The sequence below is a fragment of the Gavialis gangeticus genome, unplaced genomic scaffold, assembly GCF_001723915.1.
Source record: "Gavialis gangeticus isolate Ggan-Ray unplaced genomic scaffold, GavGan_comp1, whole genome shotgun sequence".
Taxonomy (NCBI): domain Eukaryota; kingdom Metazoa; phylum Chordata; order Crocodylia; family Gavialidae; genus Gavialis; species Gavialis gangeticus.
In genome coordinates, this window is record NW_017729031.1 from 13908699 (window position 1) to 13926851 (window position 18153).

The window sequence follows — 18153 nt, forward strand, 5'->3', positions numbered from 1 at the left end:
GCAATGCCTCCTGATATCAAGCCTGAACCTGCTCTCAATCAATTTGTGGCTGTTAGTCTTTGCTATCCCAGGTGGTGCCCAGGGGAACATAGCCTCACCTATTTTCTGCTGGTCCCCCCGGTGAGTTTATAGGCAGCCGCCAGATCCCCTCTCAGTCTTCTCTTGTGGAGGCTGAATAGAATCAGGCCTTTTAGCCTCTCTTCACAGGGCCTGGCCTGCTGCCCCCGACCATGCAAGTGACCCTCCTCTGGACCCTCTCAAGGTTAGCCACATCCCTCTTGAAGTGTGGCACCCAGAACTGGATGCAGTACTCCAACTGTGGCCTGACCAGCACCACATATAGGGGAAGGATCACTTCCCTGGACCTGCTTGTGATGCATCTGTAGATTTACGACAAGGTGCGGTTAGCCTTGCTGACCACTTCCTCGCATTGGTGGCTCATGTTCATCCTGGAGTCAACAATGACTCTAAGATCCCTTTCAGCCACCGTGTTGACAAGAAGCGTGTTCCCCAGCCTGTAGGTATGTTGCTGGTTCCTTCTCCCTAGATGTAGCACCTTGCACTTGTCTGCGTTGAATTCCTTCTATTCTCATCTGCCCACCTCTGTAACCTGTCTAGACTTAGTTGGATTCTGTCCCTCCCCTCCAGCGTGCCCACTTCTCCCCAAATCTTTGTGTCATCAACGAACTGGACAGTGTGCTTTCCATGCCCACCTCCAAGTTGCTGATGAAGATGTTGAATAGCACAGGCCCGAGGACTGAGCCCTGGGGAACTCCATTGCCCACATCCCTCCAAGTCGAAAACGACCCATCCACCACCACTCTCTGGGTGTGACCATCGAGCCAATTTGCTACCCATCTGATTGTGTAGGCATCAGTGCTGCAGTCACCTAGTTTTTTATTAGCATGAGGTGAGAAACAGTGTCAAAGGCCTTCTTGAAGTCCAGGTAGCCAGCATCCATCTCAATGCCTGTATCCAAGGACTTTGTGACCTGGTCATAAAAGGAAACAAGGTTAGTCAGGCAGGATCTGCCCACTGTGAACCTGTGTTGATTGCCCCTGAGCATTACCTCCCATGCTGGGCCCCCACAGATGTGCTCCTTGATAATTTTCTTAAAGGTCTTCTCAAGGACCGAGGTGAGACTAACTCGCCTACAGTTACTTCGGTCCTCCTTTCTCCCCTTCTTGTAAATGGCCACTTTGGCCCTTTCTCAGTCCTTTGGGACCTGGCCAGAGCACCATGAGCGCTCATATAGCCATGCTAGGGGCCCTGCTATGACCTCCACCAATTCCCTCAGTACCCTCGGATGAAGAGTATCCAGACCTGCTGATTTAAACACATTCATTTCCTGCCATAAGAGCCATAATTTTGTCTTTTTCCAACTTCTGAGTGCTCAGTTTTGCAATCCGAAGCATATTAATGTTCTTTTGATATGACAAAGTAAAAAATACTTTAGATGTTTCAAGTAATGTAGCTTTATATCTTTGTAATCAGATGACATATTAATTTAGGAGAAAATGGTACCCATCTCAACAATACTTCTTACAGCTTTGCAAGAACACAGTTGCCCTTGATGGCTGTTCAAATAATGCAAACAATATAATAATGACTAGCAAGTTGCCCGTCAAGAATGACGGGGGTGGGTGGGAACAGAATGCCACCATCCCACCACTCTGTGCCATTGCTGCCTCCCATGAGCAGGTGGGGTGGGGAAGCTTGCCCTGCCATCCCCTCCATCACCCACCGCCAACACCCCGCACTGCCACTGCCTCCAGCACCACTGGCCTCACCACCCCCTCCCCACTCTGTCCCCAGCCCTGCTCCTTGGAGGTGGCGGAGTGCTACCATGACAGTGGGGAATGGAGCGTTCTGTCCCCTTTGTCCCTGCCATAATGGCAGCACTCCACACTCTGATTGGTTGTTTCACTAACCAATCAGAGTGTGTCAAGAGCATTATGGACAGACAAACAGACAGACAGAGTAAGCCCTTTATTATATATTATATAAGAAAAATGCATACTGATGTATATAAGCAAGATACAAGAGAAATCACTGGTATGAGAACACATACTTAAGTCGTTGAGGGATGTAACTGCTATTTTTGTACACAGTAGCAGTCAATTGAGTGAGAAATCTTGCCATTGTCCCATAAGAAACTCCCACAAACTAATGGGAGTTCTAGCTGTGGAACAACCTAAGGACAGAATTTGAAAACGTCACTGTGTGAAGATCTTGTTGCACATGTTGCGTTAATTCCTTAGGGGTAAGCATATAGGGTTCCTCTGTTTTTCAGAAATGAACATTGCCCCTGGGTCTCATTTATATATTCCTCATAAATCAGACCTCCTGATTGAGACCTGCTTCAATGATTATACCCAGCTTCCTCATGCTTCACGTTTCCTTTATGAAGTAGGAATAAAATGCAGAGGAACCTGCTGTGAAGTGATAATGTGTATGTTCCCTTAGGCTGCAGAATAAACCATGTAAAATCTGTAAACTCTGTCTGATGACACTTATGATTTTGGTCCTAACTTCCTACTTATCAGCTTCCCTCCAAACTCTACTCATTGTCTATGTACTACAGGCTGACTGATTAGCTTAACCTTTTGAGTACCACAGTAAGGCCTTTTTGGTTTTGGTGAAACATGGAAAGCAGACACAGGCTTCAATATGTTACCTGTACTGCAGCTGGTTCAATACCAAATACAAGTTGTCATTTTCAGTTTTAAGAGGTTTATAGGCAAATCTAAGTAGGAAACAGTTTTCCAACCCTGTGAAAATTTTCAAGAAATCAGAAATATTTCTTGTTCCTCACTGGGGGGGAGGGGGACAGAACCAAAACCTCTGATTTTTTTATTGAAAAAACATTAGAAAGAGAAACATGCACCCCAGATGTCTACAACCTAGTGATCAATGTAGTGGCTGGTGGTGTGAGAAACTGGTGGTCAAGCTGCTGGCTGGAATCCTGGCTTGACTGGTCTACTTTGCAAAAATAATTATATATCGTTAGGGACCGATATTGTGGTGGAAGCGTGCTGCCCAGCAGCTCCTTTAATCTTGCTCTTTTTGCCACGTCCCCCCCTACACACACACACACACACACACACACACACTCACTCACTCACTCACTCACTCACTCAGACTGATTGGTGGAGGGTTCCCAGCAGCCCTGCTGCTTGCTGGTGATCAGCTGGGACGGAAAACCTGCAGTTTTAAATATTCTGTTCAGGTGGCAAAGCATAGGCTGCTCATTTCCACAGCCTGGATGAATTCTAATAGGAAGCACTGATGCCTCCTATATCCAGAATATTCAGATTGTAAAGTGAAGACAGTCAACTGAATACTTAGGAGTACACAGGCATGCAATACAATGTTTAATGCAATACTCAGGTGAGGAATCACTACTTCGAGGCTCCTGAAGAGGCTCCATATCCCAGGGACAGCTTTTTTTTTTCTTTCCCTTTTAAGAAATGTCTTCTAGCTGCTTCAGAATCTAAGTAAAAAGTGAATGTATCAGTTCTGACAATAGTGGCAATGCCCTCAAGGGCATGACTGTGAGTACCTGCAGGACTGTAATGTAAATGGTCTTTATTAATGGATGGACTCGGCTCCTGACTCCCTTTCTGGTAGTCAGCTCCGCGGACCATAAGCAGGCCTGTTAGGTTGCTGTTGAAATAATCTAGACTAGGACACTAACAATGTTAATGCGTATGTCCTCAGAACTGGACATAGAAGTGTGAAAGGTATTGAGGGGTGATATTTTATTGAATTCAGATGCTTGAAAGACTTGTACTTCTGTCTTAAGACACTGATGTTACATGTTTTTTCACTGAAGGAAATGTCCACCATTTGCGGACCTTTCATTTCTACCACTGATAACTGTCCCTGTATGTCTCTTTATGCGTGCTTATACCTACCGGTGTCACTGTAACTGAACTACACCTCAGATCCTACTTTGGTTCTGCCAGTCTTACCAACTGATCTTAGAGCTGTGTTTGCTTAATGAGCCAGCATCATTATACATTTATTCTCATAGATGATCACTCTAAGGAGCAACCTCTCCTGCTTAACAATGTGACAGTTTGTAAAACGATGCTAAACAATGCTGGTATAATTCCTGACCTGTTAGGAGTGATGTTTGCAACATATCTCTCAAGCACAGCAGATCTATGCATTAATCCTATGTTTTGGGGTCTTTAATTGCCTTAAATATTTGCTTCTAGATCTGTGTTTCACACATTTTATTTACATGGTTTATTTTTCATTTTATGAACAAATCGATAACCAGACAGACTCTTTACCACACTGGATTAGTTTTATTTATTCTCTTTGAACTTGATTAAAAAGCTGTCAAACATAAGTCTACATTTTATCAGCAGAATACTTTTACAAAACGGTAGAAGATGTGTATTGCTGGAAACATACATTTTGAAATAAAACAATATTTGATATATTCTAGACAGTTACCCTTTTGTTTATCCATGACAACTGAAGCTAACCATCAAATGCATAAATTGATTCAAGTCTAGCCAAGTAATCCTAAGGGCATATGAAAAGGCTTTTTTTTAAAGTTCTTTCTAGATGAATTTAATGTAGTTCACCAATAAAACATCCTCAAGTGCATAATAAAAATTCTACATAACATGACATAGCTAGGGAAAGAGGGAAGATGTACAATGTGATGAAGAATCAAAATGGATGTTATGTTAAAAATGAATAGTCACACAATTTCTACACTTCATGTACAGTATTTAAGAACAAAATGTCCAGCATTTAATTTTGTCTATATATTTTTAGACAGAACGTTTATAATATTGCAAATAGTAGGGCTCTTCTTCTTTGTTTAAAAAAAACGTTCATTGGAAACTATTTTAACTGTCATTTTTCCCAGGAGAAAGATATCAGACAACATGTCTTTCTAACTTTCACTGTATAGCAAGGAAAACAGGTACATAATATTCACAGCAAAAAAAAAGGCTACAAATGAGGAGACATGTCTGTTCCAATTTAACTATGTTTCATACACTATAAAATCCACTATCCTCCATTGCTGCATGTCTTACCAGCCATTGCATATGCTGGTAAGCAGCATTTCCTGTGGTCTTTGGCCATATGCTCTACACCCAGCTTGAAAAGAATGGGACACAAAATGACACATGGAGTGCTGGCAACGTGAAACTCACAAAGGGTTAATGTAGAATACATATAGGCAAATGTTGACAATATTTTTTATTCCAATGTTTGAAAATTAAACACAAAATCATCATTAAGTTTTCACAAAATGAGGCATCTGTCACTTGAAAGAAAAAGAAATATTTCAGAAATATGTTTACAGAAATGTAAAAATATTAGACATCAAGACAGATGTGAACATTTTCAATAACAGGCCCTGTCTGTCAGTCTTCCTCAGAGCTGAAGATCTTACTGTACTCACTTAACATAAGTTCAACTATCTGGTTTTGGTACAGCATGTGGACTGCCATGTTCCCTGTCTCCTTTTCAGGTCTAAGGAGTGTTGGTCCAAATACAATTCCTAAGCTTTGTGTTGACATAAGATTCACGGATTCCTTGGCTGCTATCCTGTTGACGAAAGGGAAGAATTGGTTAAAAATGAGGGATGTCAAAGGAGTCGCTGTTGCATTTGAAGTAGAGACACATTTTACTGATTCTCCTAACACTGATGTTTATTTGGTTAAGTTATCAAAAAGTAAGAAAAGGGGGAGGGAAGAGGCAATATCTGGCAACATGACAAACAGTGAAAGTAAATTCAGTTGCAGACAGCAAGATATGTACTCGTTTGAGATTTTTGGGCCTGGAATTCAGTTCTTAGGTAGAAAGGCACCTATCCTTAATTTTTTAAAATATTGTTTTATAATTATGGATGCCCACTATCTAATTACAAGAATCTGAATAATGAATATTAGACCCCAGATCAAGCCCTTGAGGTTGAAAGAGGTTTAACTTATTTGGAGGTTCCAGGATGTAACTTGTCTGCTTCTGCTAACATGGCCGTCTATACAGGTACAGTGTGGATACTTACGGACAAAATAAATGAAAGATCACATGAAACAGGGTATAATCACACATGCATTTGCAATGGGTACAAATCACTGGAATGCTCGGACCTATTGAAGTTAGTATGTGAGATAATCCTTGCCTGAAAGGGAGCAACTTTGCAATACCAGGATGGCACTTAGCACATGCTAAACTGCTTGAACATGCATTTGCTCATGTTTTAACTGCACTTAGTAAGTGTTAAGCTGAACATGTGACACCACCTTTCCTTGCTTGTTACTTCCAACTCATTCAATTAAGGAATGAAGAAACTGAAAGTAGTTTGAAAGGATAGTGAAATATATACATAACAGTATGCTGGTGTGCGTATCCTGACACGTCGCTTAAAAGAAAATAAGACCCAACACCTTAACTCAGAGTTCTGGAAACATTGCAACATTAGACATCCTGATTGCCTATCAAATTGAGAAAATGTTGACATGACCATTGGGCTAGATCCTCAACTGACATAAATCGGCAATGTGTAGTGAGTGAGTGGGGTTATAGAATTTTCTACCAGTTGAGGAGCTTTCCTACAATCATCAGCAATATCCTCTAAACTGAGTGAGTTTAATAATGTTTTAGGAAGTATTTAAGAACTCTAGCCCATGCAAGAAGGTTGGCAATCTCTACCAGGAAGATCCAATTGAACAAACTTCTATTTTCCTTAAAAAAATTGTAAAATATACTAAATGGGAAAGACTCTAGTATATGCATTCTTTTAGAACAGTTACCCTTACTAATGAATGCAGACTAAAGGCAACTTCAATACTTTATACACTCCCTTGATTTTGTTTTTTTGTTTTTTCATTTTTGGACATTTTATAACATTTTAGTTTTAACAATTTATCATTCTGCAAGAAAAAGGGGATCAATATCCCGAAAAAACTGCTGGAGCAGTCCTGTATAAACGTGTGTGGGTGTGCGTGTGTGTTTATTTCACATACCTTTTTAAAATCCTGATGGAAATTTTTTAAAAGTAGATTTTATTCTGTTCTCTAATACTTTTTGGTGAAGCTATAGTAAGTTATGTTAACAGTCACAAGAGCTGCATGAGACATCATCTGTTCTACCCTTTAGAGAAAGGTTCCTTTCCTGTTGGTGGGTGGGTCATGCGGTGAAGACCCCCTTGTAGTGGAACCATGCCAATCGTGTAGTTTACAACATTCCTTGAACACAAATGATCGTTTAGATTTTCTGCATATATAAATAGGAAGTATTACTGTAATTCTGTCTCGTACTCATACTGTGGTGTCCATTATACAAAACACTCTCCATATGGCACTTATCACATTGGCTTAATTATTAGTTTCTTAAAATACAGCATCTTCATTGTAATGAAAAAATATAACCTAAATACATTATTTTTCCACTGTGGCATTATTAACTTACAATGTTCTAAAAGCTGGGAAGAGAAACTACCTGTTAGTAGCTTAGGTGCCAATTAAATAAATGTGACAATCTGATAGATATCACACATTTTGTTCTAGTTGCAAATATTTTTTTCATATGGTCAGCCACTTCCAGAATACAAGAAGCATTTATCATGTGATTAAAAAGGTCTGGATTCTCAGACATGTTTGTATTTCTGCTTAATCTTAAGTATACAAATGGTCGCGTGGATTTCAGTTTAACTTTCCATGTGATAAAAATTCCATATGGAAGTACACTTTTGAGGGATCATTGCATAAAACTTTGTATGAATGGGTGAGACAAACCACTGCATGTGATGAGTTTTAGGTCAGTCATTGCCAACCAATCCTACCTTTTAATTTACTCAAATTGCTATGGGCATGTCTACATGTACATTTATGCTGGCTTAAATTTGCTGCACAGTAAGTTACTGCATAATAAGCAGGAATAGGCCAGCATCTACAAATGCAGGCATTAAAGTGCATTAATGCCTGTGCATTAGTCCCAAGTCAGTCCACACAAACAGTGTTACTGTGCAGTAAGGTTTCTACATGTGTGTTACTGCACAGTAACTAATTGGGCATAAATTTGATACCTGCATGGTGCAGGTATCAAATTTACACTCACGTCGATATAAGTCACCATATTTGCTGCACAGTATGGGCATACATATGTAGACATGTGCCTGTACTGCGCAGTAATTTTGGTTAATGAGCAGTAAATGCACACGTGTATACAGAACCGATGTGTTGTAAAGTAACAATTCCTTTTGCTTTGCGGTTGCCCAAACAGGGCTTGTTTGGGAAGTCCATTACCCAGAATTCTCAGCACATGGCCAAGGTAAGTTCCCTTTATCTCCTGTACTATTTGTGCAGCTGTTGTTAATTGTGCCTGCTCCGATATCTTAACGTTCTTCATTCTGTCTGACCACTTTAGTCTGAATGTCCAGCTTAGGCACCCGGACTGAAAACTGTTTAACTTCCCCTGGATGGACTTGCTGCTGTTCCGTGACTCTGATTCTGAGAGGAACAAGCTTAAAACTTAAGGAACAAGTTAGGCAGCTTCACCGTGTCAGTCTTTTACTGTACAAAATTCAGCAAAGAAAAGAAGATGGTGGTAGTTGTGTCCCCAACACTTTGTCCACTAGCCCTGAGGGTGCTCACCTGGAAAACTAAATCGCTCTTCTGCTTGATTTGGAGCAGGAATTTTAACCTGAATTTCTTACAACCCTGGGGAACGCTCTAGTCACCAAGCTACTGGACAAAAGGAGTATACCACCTTAACACTGTCCTTTGTACAAGGTAAACACAGTGAGAATATTTAGACCATGCCTTCCAAGTCAGGAACAATGGATGAGAAAACACATAATGTGTGAAAACTGCTATGGTTTCAGACACTGAGGGCTCAATCCTATTTCATTTTACATGCTTAAATGGCTGTTATGCAGCTGCATAACTGCAATTCAGCTCTGGACATGCAACTGTCCATCTCAGTAGGGTTGTGCTCTGGCTGATCTGACGCTCTCAGGCTGAATAAGTCCTGACATTTCAGTCTGTTAAAAAATCCATCACAGGGGAGAAAGGATGAGACCCTCTCATATTTTATAGGAAGGTCACTTGCCCAGAGAATAGGAGACCCAGGTTCTAAGACCTCCCCCACCCAGAGGGGATTTGAGTCTGCATCTTTGCAAAGTGCTGTAACCACCTGTAAGACTGGGTAAGTCCAGGCTACCAGCTGGGCATTATCTAGATCCACGCCACTCAATCTTTCTGCCTCAAGGGCCAGATAAATGGCATGAGGCCAGTCTGCAGGCTAAATCCCTTGTTGGGTCGGTGTACAGGGTTGGGCTGTATGTGCCCATGTCAAGCCCCATGCATCCAAATGAGGCCCTGCCTACCCAGGCTGGTTCCCACACTGCCTCAGCCCAGCCCTGCATGCTGGAATCTGGCCCGGTACTACCCCAGCCCTGCATGCAGACCCATGCTATCCAGCCTGCTGGGCTCCCTACAGGTCTGGAAATTTGGCAGCAGTGGAGAAGCATTAATGCTGCCCACCACTCCCCCACTGTAATACTTAACATGTGGTAACAGGGTAATGCTTAACATGTGGCCTGGTGGCTGGAGCACTTTGCTGGGAAGCTAGAGATGCAGGCTCAAATCCCCTCTTGGGAGACTCTGGAATCCGTGTCTTTTGTTCTCTGGGCAAGAGCCGAGCCATGAGGCTATCAGGCCTCCTCCTCCCTTCAGCTTCAAGGCAGGGTTGCATGCTGGGCTATTTTGTCACACACTAGTGCCCTGAGTAGCTCACTGTTATCCTGAGTTCGCTATCTGTGTGCGTATCAAGTGGCAAAAATTTAGATGACTAGGAAATCTTGTGGGAAATTAGGCGCTTAAGGAATTTAGGTATTTCTAGGCTTAAAGAAGATGTTTTGAGGATCTAAACGTGTCTTAAGTTACGTATCTAAATCTTTTGCAGTTTAGCTTTCTGTCTCTCTGAGGCAGAATGACTCCCCACACTGGAATCAGCACCCACAGCACAAAGGCTTAATTGAGACCCATATGAGAAATTAGTAGTGTTATAATTTGGTCCGTTAATTAGGGTTCTGTTCCAAGCTCTGTAACTAATTTTCTGTATGAACTGGGGCAAGTCATTTCACATTTCTGTCCCTCTCCTTTTCTCCTCTCACGCTTCCTATATTATCTTTTTAGTTTGTAAGTTCTTTGGGGCAGATACAATGTCTATGAATTTGTACAAAATCTGGCACACAAGAGCCCTATTTTGGTCCTCTACATACACATATAATATTAATAAATATAACATCTTAAATAGCCCCTGGCTATTTGTGTAACTGTATTGGTATTGCTGAATTGTGGCCACAATAAAAAAGACTACTTTTAGCTAGTTTAAATGGTCCAATATAAAATAAAACTACAAGAAAAAGCATAATTATCTGCAACAAGCATTTTTAAATAGCATTTACAATTTGAGGAAAATAATTAAGATTCTATGGCTTTATACCTTTTTAAAATACAAATATTTACCAGTTATGCCTGCCATATTTTCTTCCATTTACAAAAACAGAAAAACAAAGAATATTCACAATATAAACTACTCCTATAACTGCACAGCGAAATTCTGTTGATTAAGAAAAAAAATAGATAAAATGGGCAAGAATTCATGTTTGGCATGAGAAGAAAAAGTGATATACAGCTTACAACATAAACAAGGAAAGGAAATGCCAGAGCTACTTTTTGTCAAGCCCAAATGAAAGGAGCAATGATCCATCAATTTAAGATAATTTCAGAAAGAATCTGTAACCCAGTGCTGCAGATGTTGAAACCGTGTCCAAAAAAGGTGAGCTGTATGCTGTTTTTGCTCAGTTTTTTCTTGCAAATAGTGAGTTGAATTCCCAACTCAAAGACTGTTTCAAGTTCTTTAAGATCACAAGCCACAAGATAGTTGTACTGAAAAAAAAGATCTCATTATTAATAATAATGAAAAGAAATTAAAGATGGATTAAAACTACATAAGTATCTGATAGAAGGGCTCTAATATCAATGACAGATATATAAGCAAAAATACTTATTTAATTTGTGCTTTGGCTGTTGCCACGGTAACTGGAAACAGACGCTATGTAACTGAGTGCAGGACAACTATACTCCTCCTGTGGTCATTATACACTGAGCTTGGCTCTCCAGTCCTCTCTAAACGTACAGTTCTCAGACACTTAGCTGTGAAATCATGATTGAGTTTGAAGCTGGAGATGGCAAGTCTTCCAAAAGCTGACTGCTGGTAAATGCACTTCAGTGCTTTCTACTCTTTGTGAGCAACTGAAGAACAGGAAAATAGATCCTACTGGTGACACTGCTTCTCAATCACTTTAAGGCCTAAAACTGTTCACAGTACCCCTTCTTTTCCCCTCAGCCCCACCAAAAAAAAAATGTTAAGGTAAATCCATTAAATGTTGATACAGGAAATATTTGATAAAAGTAAAGCTGGCTAATGTGAAAGTGTTTCACTGTCCTCTACTGGATGGAATCAGAACTCTTTGACCTTGTTTCATAAGCCCTTTACAGCAACAAAAGCCTCCAGTTTGGCCCAGATGTAAAGATAGTCTCTGCAAGTCAATATCCATTTTGCTGTTTTGCAAAGTTAATTTTCAGGAATCTGATTCTGTCTCTCTTGAAGTAACTGAGTAACAGATGATCAAAATCAAATGTTTCAACTACTGAAATGCTCTAGGTAGGTGTAGGCAACCTTTTCCAGCTGCAGGCCAAAATGACCCACCCGGGGTCAGAAGCAAGATGCTGCCAAAGCCCCACACCCATAGGCTGGATCCAAAGGGTCCATAGGCCATAGGTTGCCTAATCCTGTTACAGGTCAGATCATCAGCTAGTATAAAAGTCCATCAAGTTCACTGAAGTCAGTGAATTATACCACCAACTCAAGCATGTTACTCTGGGCATTGCTGAGAAGGGGATTTGAGCCATGCCAAAATGTAACAAAAAGAAAAGTAACATCTCTAACCATCAATATTTAGCCCCTTATGTACAATTTCTTTCTGTATATACAGGTGTGTGTGTGTGTTAATACCTGCACACACATATGTAAACAATGGAACTCAAGGCCACACAGTATTGAGGCCAAGACCTCAGAGAAATAAAGGATAAATAAGAGATTTATCATACGGATAATAGTTCATGAAAAACTCCATGCTACACAACCAAAGAAAAATATGCATGCACGATATATATGACATCTTTCCTCTTGACATACCCACTCACCTCCTGGAGTTAGGAAGGAAGGCCCTCTGTGGACATGTTCTGGAGTGGCTCTCAACCTTTTTAGACTAAAGGAACCCCTTGTCAGGTTGGAGGCACTCCTCCATAACTTTGTGAATCGAGCAGCAATTGTAATAAAACTACTTTATTTATTATAGGGCTTACCTGCAGGGAGCAGGCAGCAGGACAGGGGTGTAGCTGGGCAGAAAGAGCCTGAGTCTGCCCATATACGCTTACCTCCTCACACCTGAAGCCTGAGCCTGCCTTGATCTGCTTATCTCCTCACATTTCCTGTGGCACCCTTCAAAGGATCTCACAGCACCCCAAGGTACCCTGGTATTCTGGTTGAGAATCACTGCTCTATACCTATAGCTCTCCATTACAGAGTTTCTTGCATATTTTCCGGGGACTGATACTGAGCACTGTCAAAAACAAGGTACCTGAAGTAGATGGATAGCTGCCGTGATTTCATCTGTAAATTCCCATGACCTAGCTCAACGGGTAAAAGACTGTACGTTACATAGATTCACTGTGCCAGTAATTATCCCCAAATTAGCTTATATGTGCTTCCTCTAGAGAGTGAGGCACATAGAAAGTTAATGTTTTAACCTGAAAGACAATCTGTTATGGGCATGTTTCGGTTGCCTGAGATACTGAATGTACTGCTGTTAGGTACATCATTGCTAACAGTCCTTTTTGCTTTACAGTCATTGGCTTTAGGGTAGGCTTTATGTGGTAGTTCCTGATTTTGTGATATTGCAGATCTTCTGATCAGTTCTAATATGTTCACATTTTATTTTTATGATGAACTGATCCTAGTTGAGCATTTTACACTTTCCCCCTAAAAGCTGATTTGCAGAAGTTAAAAAATAGTTGGTATATTTTTATGCTTGGTTTTAGTCACAAGATGTTTGGGGGGGTAGTCATCCAACCTTGAAATAAAATCTTTATTGAAAGTAATTCTACATCCATGCCAGTCAGATGCACTGTAGGATCAGAACAGATGTCCCAGAGGAAAACTATGTGCACCAGACAGGGTTGATTACTTGGACCTCCTGTCAGTTCTTAAGTCACTGACAATGGCTGAGACATTCAGTACAACTTTGTTTTCTTTATTCGGGAATAAAGTTAATATACTTACCTTAACTGTGCCAAATGTACTGGAAAATAACCTGATAATAAAACGTACCATTCTACAAAGTGATAATGTCTCTGTGTATAAGCACATTTTGACAGGGCTTTTGCAGACTAGTTGTGCAGTGTTAGGAAGAAAGCACATATACAGCATGATGCACAGATAAATTATCAGATTTCCTCTGAATGTGTTTCCTTTTAATTCAAGGCCTATGTTATATGTTTTTCTGATAGACAGCATATTATAGTAAAGTAATTTCCTACGGTAAACTTACTTCAACCCAGCTATGTTTGTTGTTTTTTCAAGAAGATTGTAAGTGTTGTTTATTATTAAGAAGACAACTGAGGTGTGTGGCATGACTTTGGGAGTCATTTTAAAACACTGACAACAGTAAGTGTCCTTTTATGAAAGGTCAAAGCCTTGTTTTCTGACCACGCAGGGACATTCCATATCCTAAGGGAACTGTGTGCATTTTGTAAGATTACTCAACTCAACCCAAATAATGTAGCCTTTGCAGAGGACTATCACAATGCTTAACCCCATCTTGAGATACTTACCAATATAATCAATGCAACTGAGCCCCTGGTACCATAAGCCCAATTTATTTAAACTGTTCAGTTCATTGCAACACAAGGTAGATAAATTTAAAATTTAGTAATAAATTGGGATACTCGATATTTTATGAATGCAAACTAACCCTCATTATTATTTATGTACTTACTTTATGGATGATTTGCTCAGTTGCAGTGCAGTGGTATTCACTAGCTGATGAAGCTAAGTAAATGCAAACACTATCAATTGAATCCCTAGCTTGCTGTTTGTTAAATTTGTATACTATGTTTTGTAAGTAGGTTTCTGTGCATGTGTATGTAGTATCTGAGATTTATGCTCTCTAGTTGAATTCCAAAATATTACATTACAATGTATACCCTTTTCAAAATGTACTATGTAGTTTATTCTGTAATGAATATATAATTTAGGAATTACAGGAAATACCTAAACTTTATTAATACAGTTGTAAACTATTTTCTTTCATCCATCTGCTTTACATTCACATTTGGTCCAACTGTTGAACTCAGAACAATACCTATCAGATCAGCAATAGAGAAACCAGGTCAGACACTAAAAGAAAGGTCAGAAATAGTTCAGCCATATTAAGGGCTTGCTCTCACTGAGCCTTTGTAGCTCCTGGCTTACAGAAACTCCATAGGTTTCCTGTACTCTGCAGCTGTGGACACTAATCATTACTCTTTAGGGAAAATCCCTCCTCTTTTGACTCCTTGGGTTACAAGATTCAGCATTTAGCACTGCCTCCTTCTCCAAAATAGCCTTTGACTGTGTTCATTGGACTGCTATATAAAGTAACTGGCAGCTGATAATGACAAAGTTAGGAATGGGCATCCTCAGGGAATCCCCATACATACCTTATCCAGGAGTTTGTTGCTAGTGGTCTATACTGGAGCCATGATATTAAAATAATGTCTAAAACAAGTCTGAGGATAGGTTATTACTTGGCTGAAAGGCTAAGAGCTGTGAACAGCTGGAGAAAGGCATTTAATCTAACCATTGGCTTCATCCTTATTTAATAGGAAGAGATATCAAAGTAACAGTTTGACATAGGCCATCATTAGTCAGCACCCCAAAACTCAGGTAAGAGAATTGTTTTCTCTCTTCAGGTGGCAAGGCACAGAGGAAAGAACCCTGACTAGTCTTTAGGCACCTGAAATCATACTTAAACAGATGTTAGGTACCCCAGTCCAAGAAACTGATCCGGGAAGCCTAAACCTGGAGGCACCTAATTTCATTCAGCACCTCCATTTTGAACTTAGGCTACCAAATATGCATAGAAGCAGCCCTCTCTAAATAGCCAGAGCACCCAGCTGCCACCTGGGTGTAATTTGATCCCATACGGGGCAGACTGAAGCCTAAACTCTCCCTAAATCTCTGGAGATATGCAATCTGTGGGGTTTAACACATAACATCAGCACTGCCTTCACTACAAAGTGCACCATGCATCCAGTAACTCATCTGGAGCAGGAGCTTCATACAAGCCTAGTGGGGTACCTATATACAAGCAGCAAGTCTGCTTCGCCATGCTGTAATTACAGTGTATTGGAACAGACTCAATTAATCGAGTCTGCTGGAACATGGTAATGAGCTTAAGTTAAAACACCCCCACTGCCATTTTTAAGCAATGGGATGCTGATATACAAGATGCTCCAGGTGCTTTAATTAGAGCAGTTCTTGGATCCAGTCTAATTAAAGCTCTCCCTCTCCCCCGGACAATGTGTTTAAACACCCATGGTTAGAGATGCTTATATGGGGTTCTTGCCCTACCTCGGACCTGGAGGCCTCAAGCTTCCCATAAGAGTGCCCTAACTTCCAGACAGTAGAACTGTATGGGTCAAGGTATCCACCTGCAGTCCTGTTCAAGCCAGGTCACTGTGCAAAAAGGCATGCTGGAATTACAGGCTTGGAAGGAAAGCAAGTGTGAGGCTTTAGCCTGATGCTGTAGTCTTGGGTTTAGGTATTCTACTGGGAACAGGGCTCCCTAGGTTCTGGTCCCTGTCCTGAGCTTTGTTTATCCTTTTTATATTAGATAGTCACTGGATAAAAACAGAAAATAACTCCAACAGTCTGAATTTGCTTTATTCAGTATAATGTTGCATACTCCCTTTATTTTCACAGTATCCAAGTAACTTCAGGTATTCTATTAGCATCTGTCTCTTATCTGTCTTCTAAGGTAACTTCTGCTTTTCATGTTGCTGGAAACAGGGACTAGAACCCAGGACTCCTCCTTCTTAGGGGAGTTTCTAGCTGCTAGGCTACAAAAGTCATATTCTCTCTTGGTTGGTGTCCTCCATGATACTTCTAGCTCCACAGTCGTGTAGCACCTCTTGCTCTGACAACTTTGTACCCTCATGGTTTTGGCAGTTCCCAACAACATAAGAGATGTGAGTTTGAATCTTGTAAAGCTGAAGTGAGCCTATAATCCAAATCTACCAGATCCTGCATGAGTGCTCTAAGCAGTAGAATACGACACATATGAGTGGCAGGACCATCACCATTATCTTTAGCTAGGGTGCTGCCCTCAAAAGAAAATTCAGCATTCTGCATCTCTAGCAGCCAGAGGCATCTAACTTGACCCCTGATTCTAACACTTAAGCTCTCTAGAGGGATGGGAATTCAGATGCATATATTCTAGGAGCCATGTACTTTTTAACGTTAGGTATTGCAGTTCTCAGGGCCAGGAAGTCGAAGTCATTCTGTAGATCTAGTCCTATGTGACTTCCCCTGAGTCATGCACTCAGGAGGTCAGTGACAAAATGGGGAACTGAACTGAACCCTGAATATCACCCTGCCCTCAAACTATATGATCTCCTAGCAAATATGCAGCTGGTTATATCAAAAATAGTCATCAGATGCTCTGCACCCCACTGGGTGGTTTTGCATGAAGGCCAATGCTTGCGGTAAAGAGAATATATATGAGCAGGGGCAGTGTGACCTGGGACCATATGTAAAAGTCTAGGACTCATGGGACACATTCATTTCTTTCAGTTTCTATCCACTAACTGTGACCTTGGGTGACTCAGAGATTTATCAAATGCACCTGCTTTTAAACAGGACTTGAATCCCAGGTGCTTTTGAAAATCTCCCTTAACATGTACAAACTGGGTTTCTAATTTGTGCAATGAGATAATCATATTTACCAACCTTTGTTAAGTGCTTTGAGATCTACAGTCCAAAGTCTAAGGGCTCTATAAGTGAAGTGTACTTCAAATACATATTTTATTTTGAAATGGGGACAGAGAGGTAGTGAAGGAAGGATGGGCTCTGTTTGCCTCTTTATTGGCTTTGCTCATGACCCCACGGTTCCAAACCCTTTCCATGCAGAGGTGCATATCCTCAAACTATCTCTTGTCTTCTCAGCTGCTTACAGTTATTTTAGTTTCATACGTAACAGTTCTGGTCATGCCACCAGTGATTTTTGGCAAACTTCCAGAAGGTCAGTGGCTGGATGAAGGTCATGAAATGACCCATGTGGGTTCTGACTTGCTTGTCATACCAAGTTTAGGACTCTTGCTTTTCATTTGGTTGTGAATGTCCATATTGTCTTTTATATTTGGCTTGCACTATACTTCTGACTGAATACAAACTGATTTTGATTAGGATTCTTATAAGTATATGAAGGGGTATATGGATAATGCATCCAGGTGAGTAATTAATCCAGCTCCTTGGGCCAGATGAGTGGCATGGATTGGTCTGCAGCCTGAATCTGGTGCATAGGGCCAGTCCATAGGACTTGTCCACAGGTCCAATTCAGCATGGAGGCCCAGCCTGCAAGCCTGATCCGAAGCCATGGCAATTCACCTTGATGCTGCATGTCCAAACACCACATTTCCAGACCCACAGGGAGATTCAGGCTTTGTTTTGGTCACCTCTTATTCCCACAAGAATAAGAAGTATCACAACCCTCTCCACCTACAGCTTCAAGTGCAAGGTACACATCTTTGACCTTGCCTTCTTCTTAAGAAGAGAATGCAAGCAAGCAAAGCACTCATGACAGATGTTAAACAGGTGTTAATATGTTAGTTACTCTAGTGACAAAGTATCTAGCTAGGCACCTAGATACTCTGGTGAGAGAGAATATAAAATAGTTTCAGACCCAAATATCATGCACAGCCCTACTTACTGCATTCTTGACTGGCTTTGAGCCTTTTGCCTGTGGAAACTTTTAATTTCTTGTTCTATTACTGCAACTCCAACTTC

At 40.8% G+C, this 18153-nt stretch overlaps 1 protein-coding gene and 1 long non-coding RNA gene across 2 annotated transcripts in view; one reads left to right on the forward strand and one right to left on the reverse strand.

The window, feature by feature from the left end:
* Window positions 1–4296: 4296 nt before the first annotated feature.
* Window positions 4297–18153, reverse strand: part of ARHGAP15 (Rho GTPase activating protein 15) — a 655341-nt gene continuing 641484 nt past the window's right edge. The window contains exon 14 of the mRNA XM_019522459.1: window positions 4297–5580. Within this exon, the coding sequence (XP_019378004.1) occupies window positions 5397–5580 (184 nt within the window). The 3' untranslated portion in view covers window positions 4297–5396. The remainder of the gene's footprint in view (window positions 5581–18153) is intronic.
* Window positions 8215–11460, forward strand: LOC109301342. The gene is made up of 3 exons (XR_002098513.1): window positions 8215–8307; window positions 8417–8768; window positions 10549–11460. It is a non-coding gene; the product is annotated as an uncharacterized LOC109301342 (long non-coding RNA).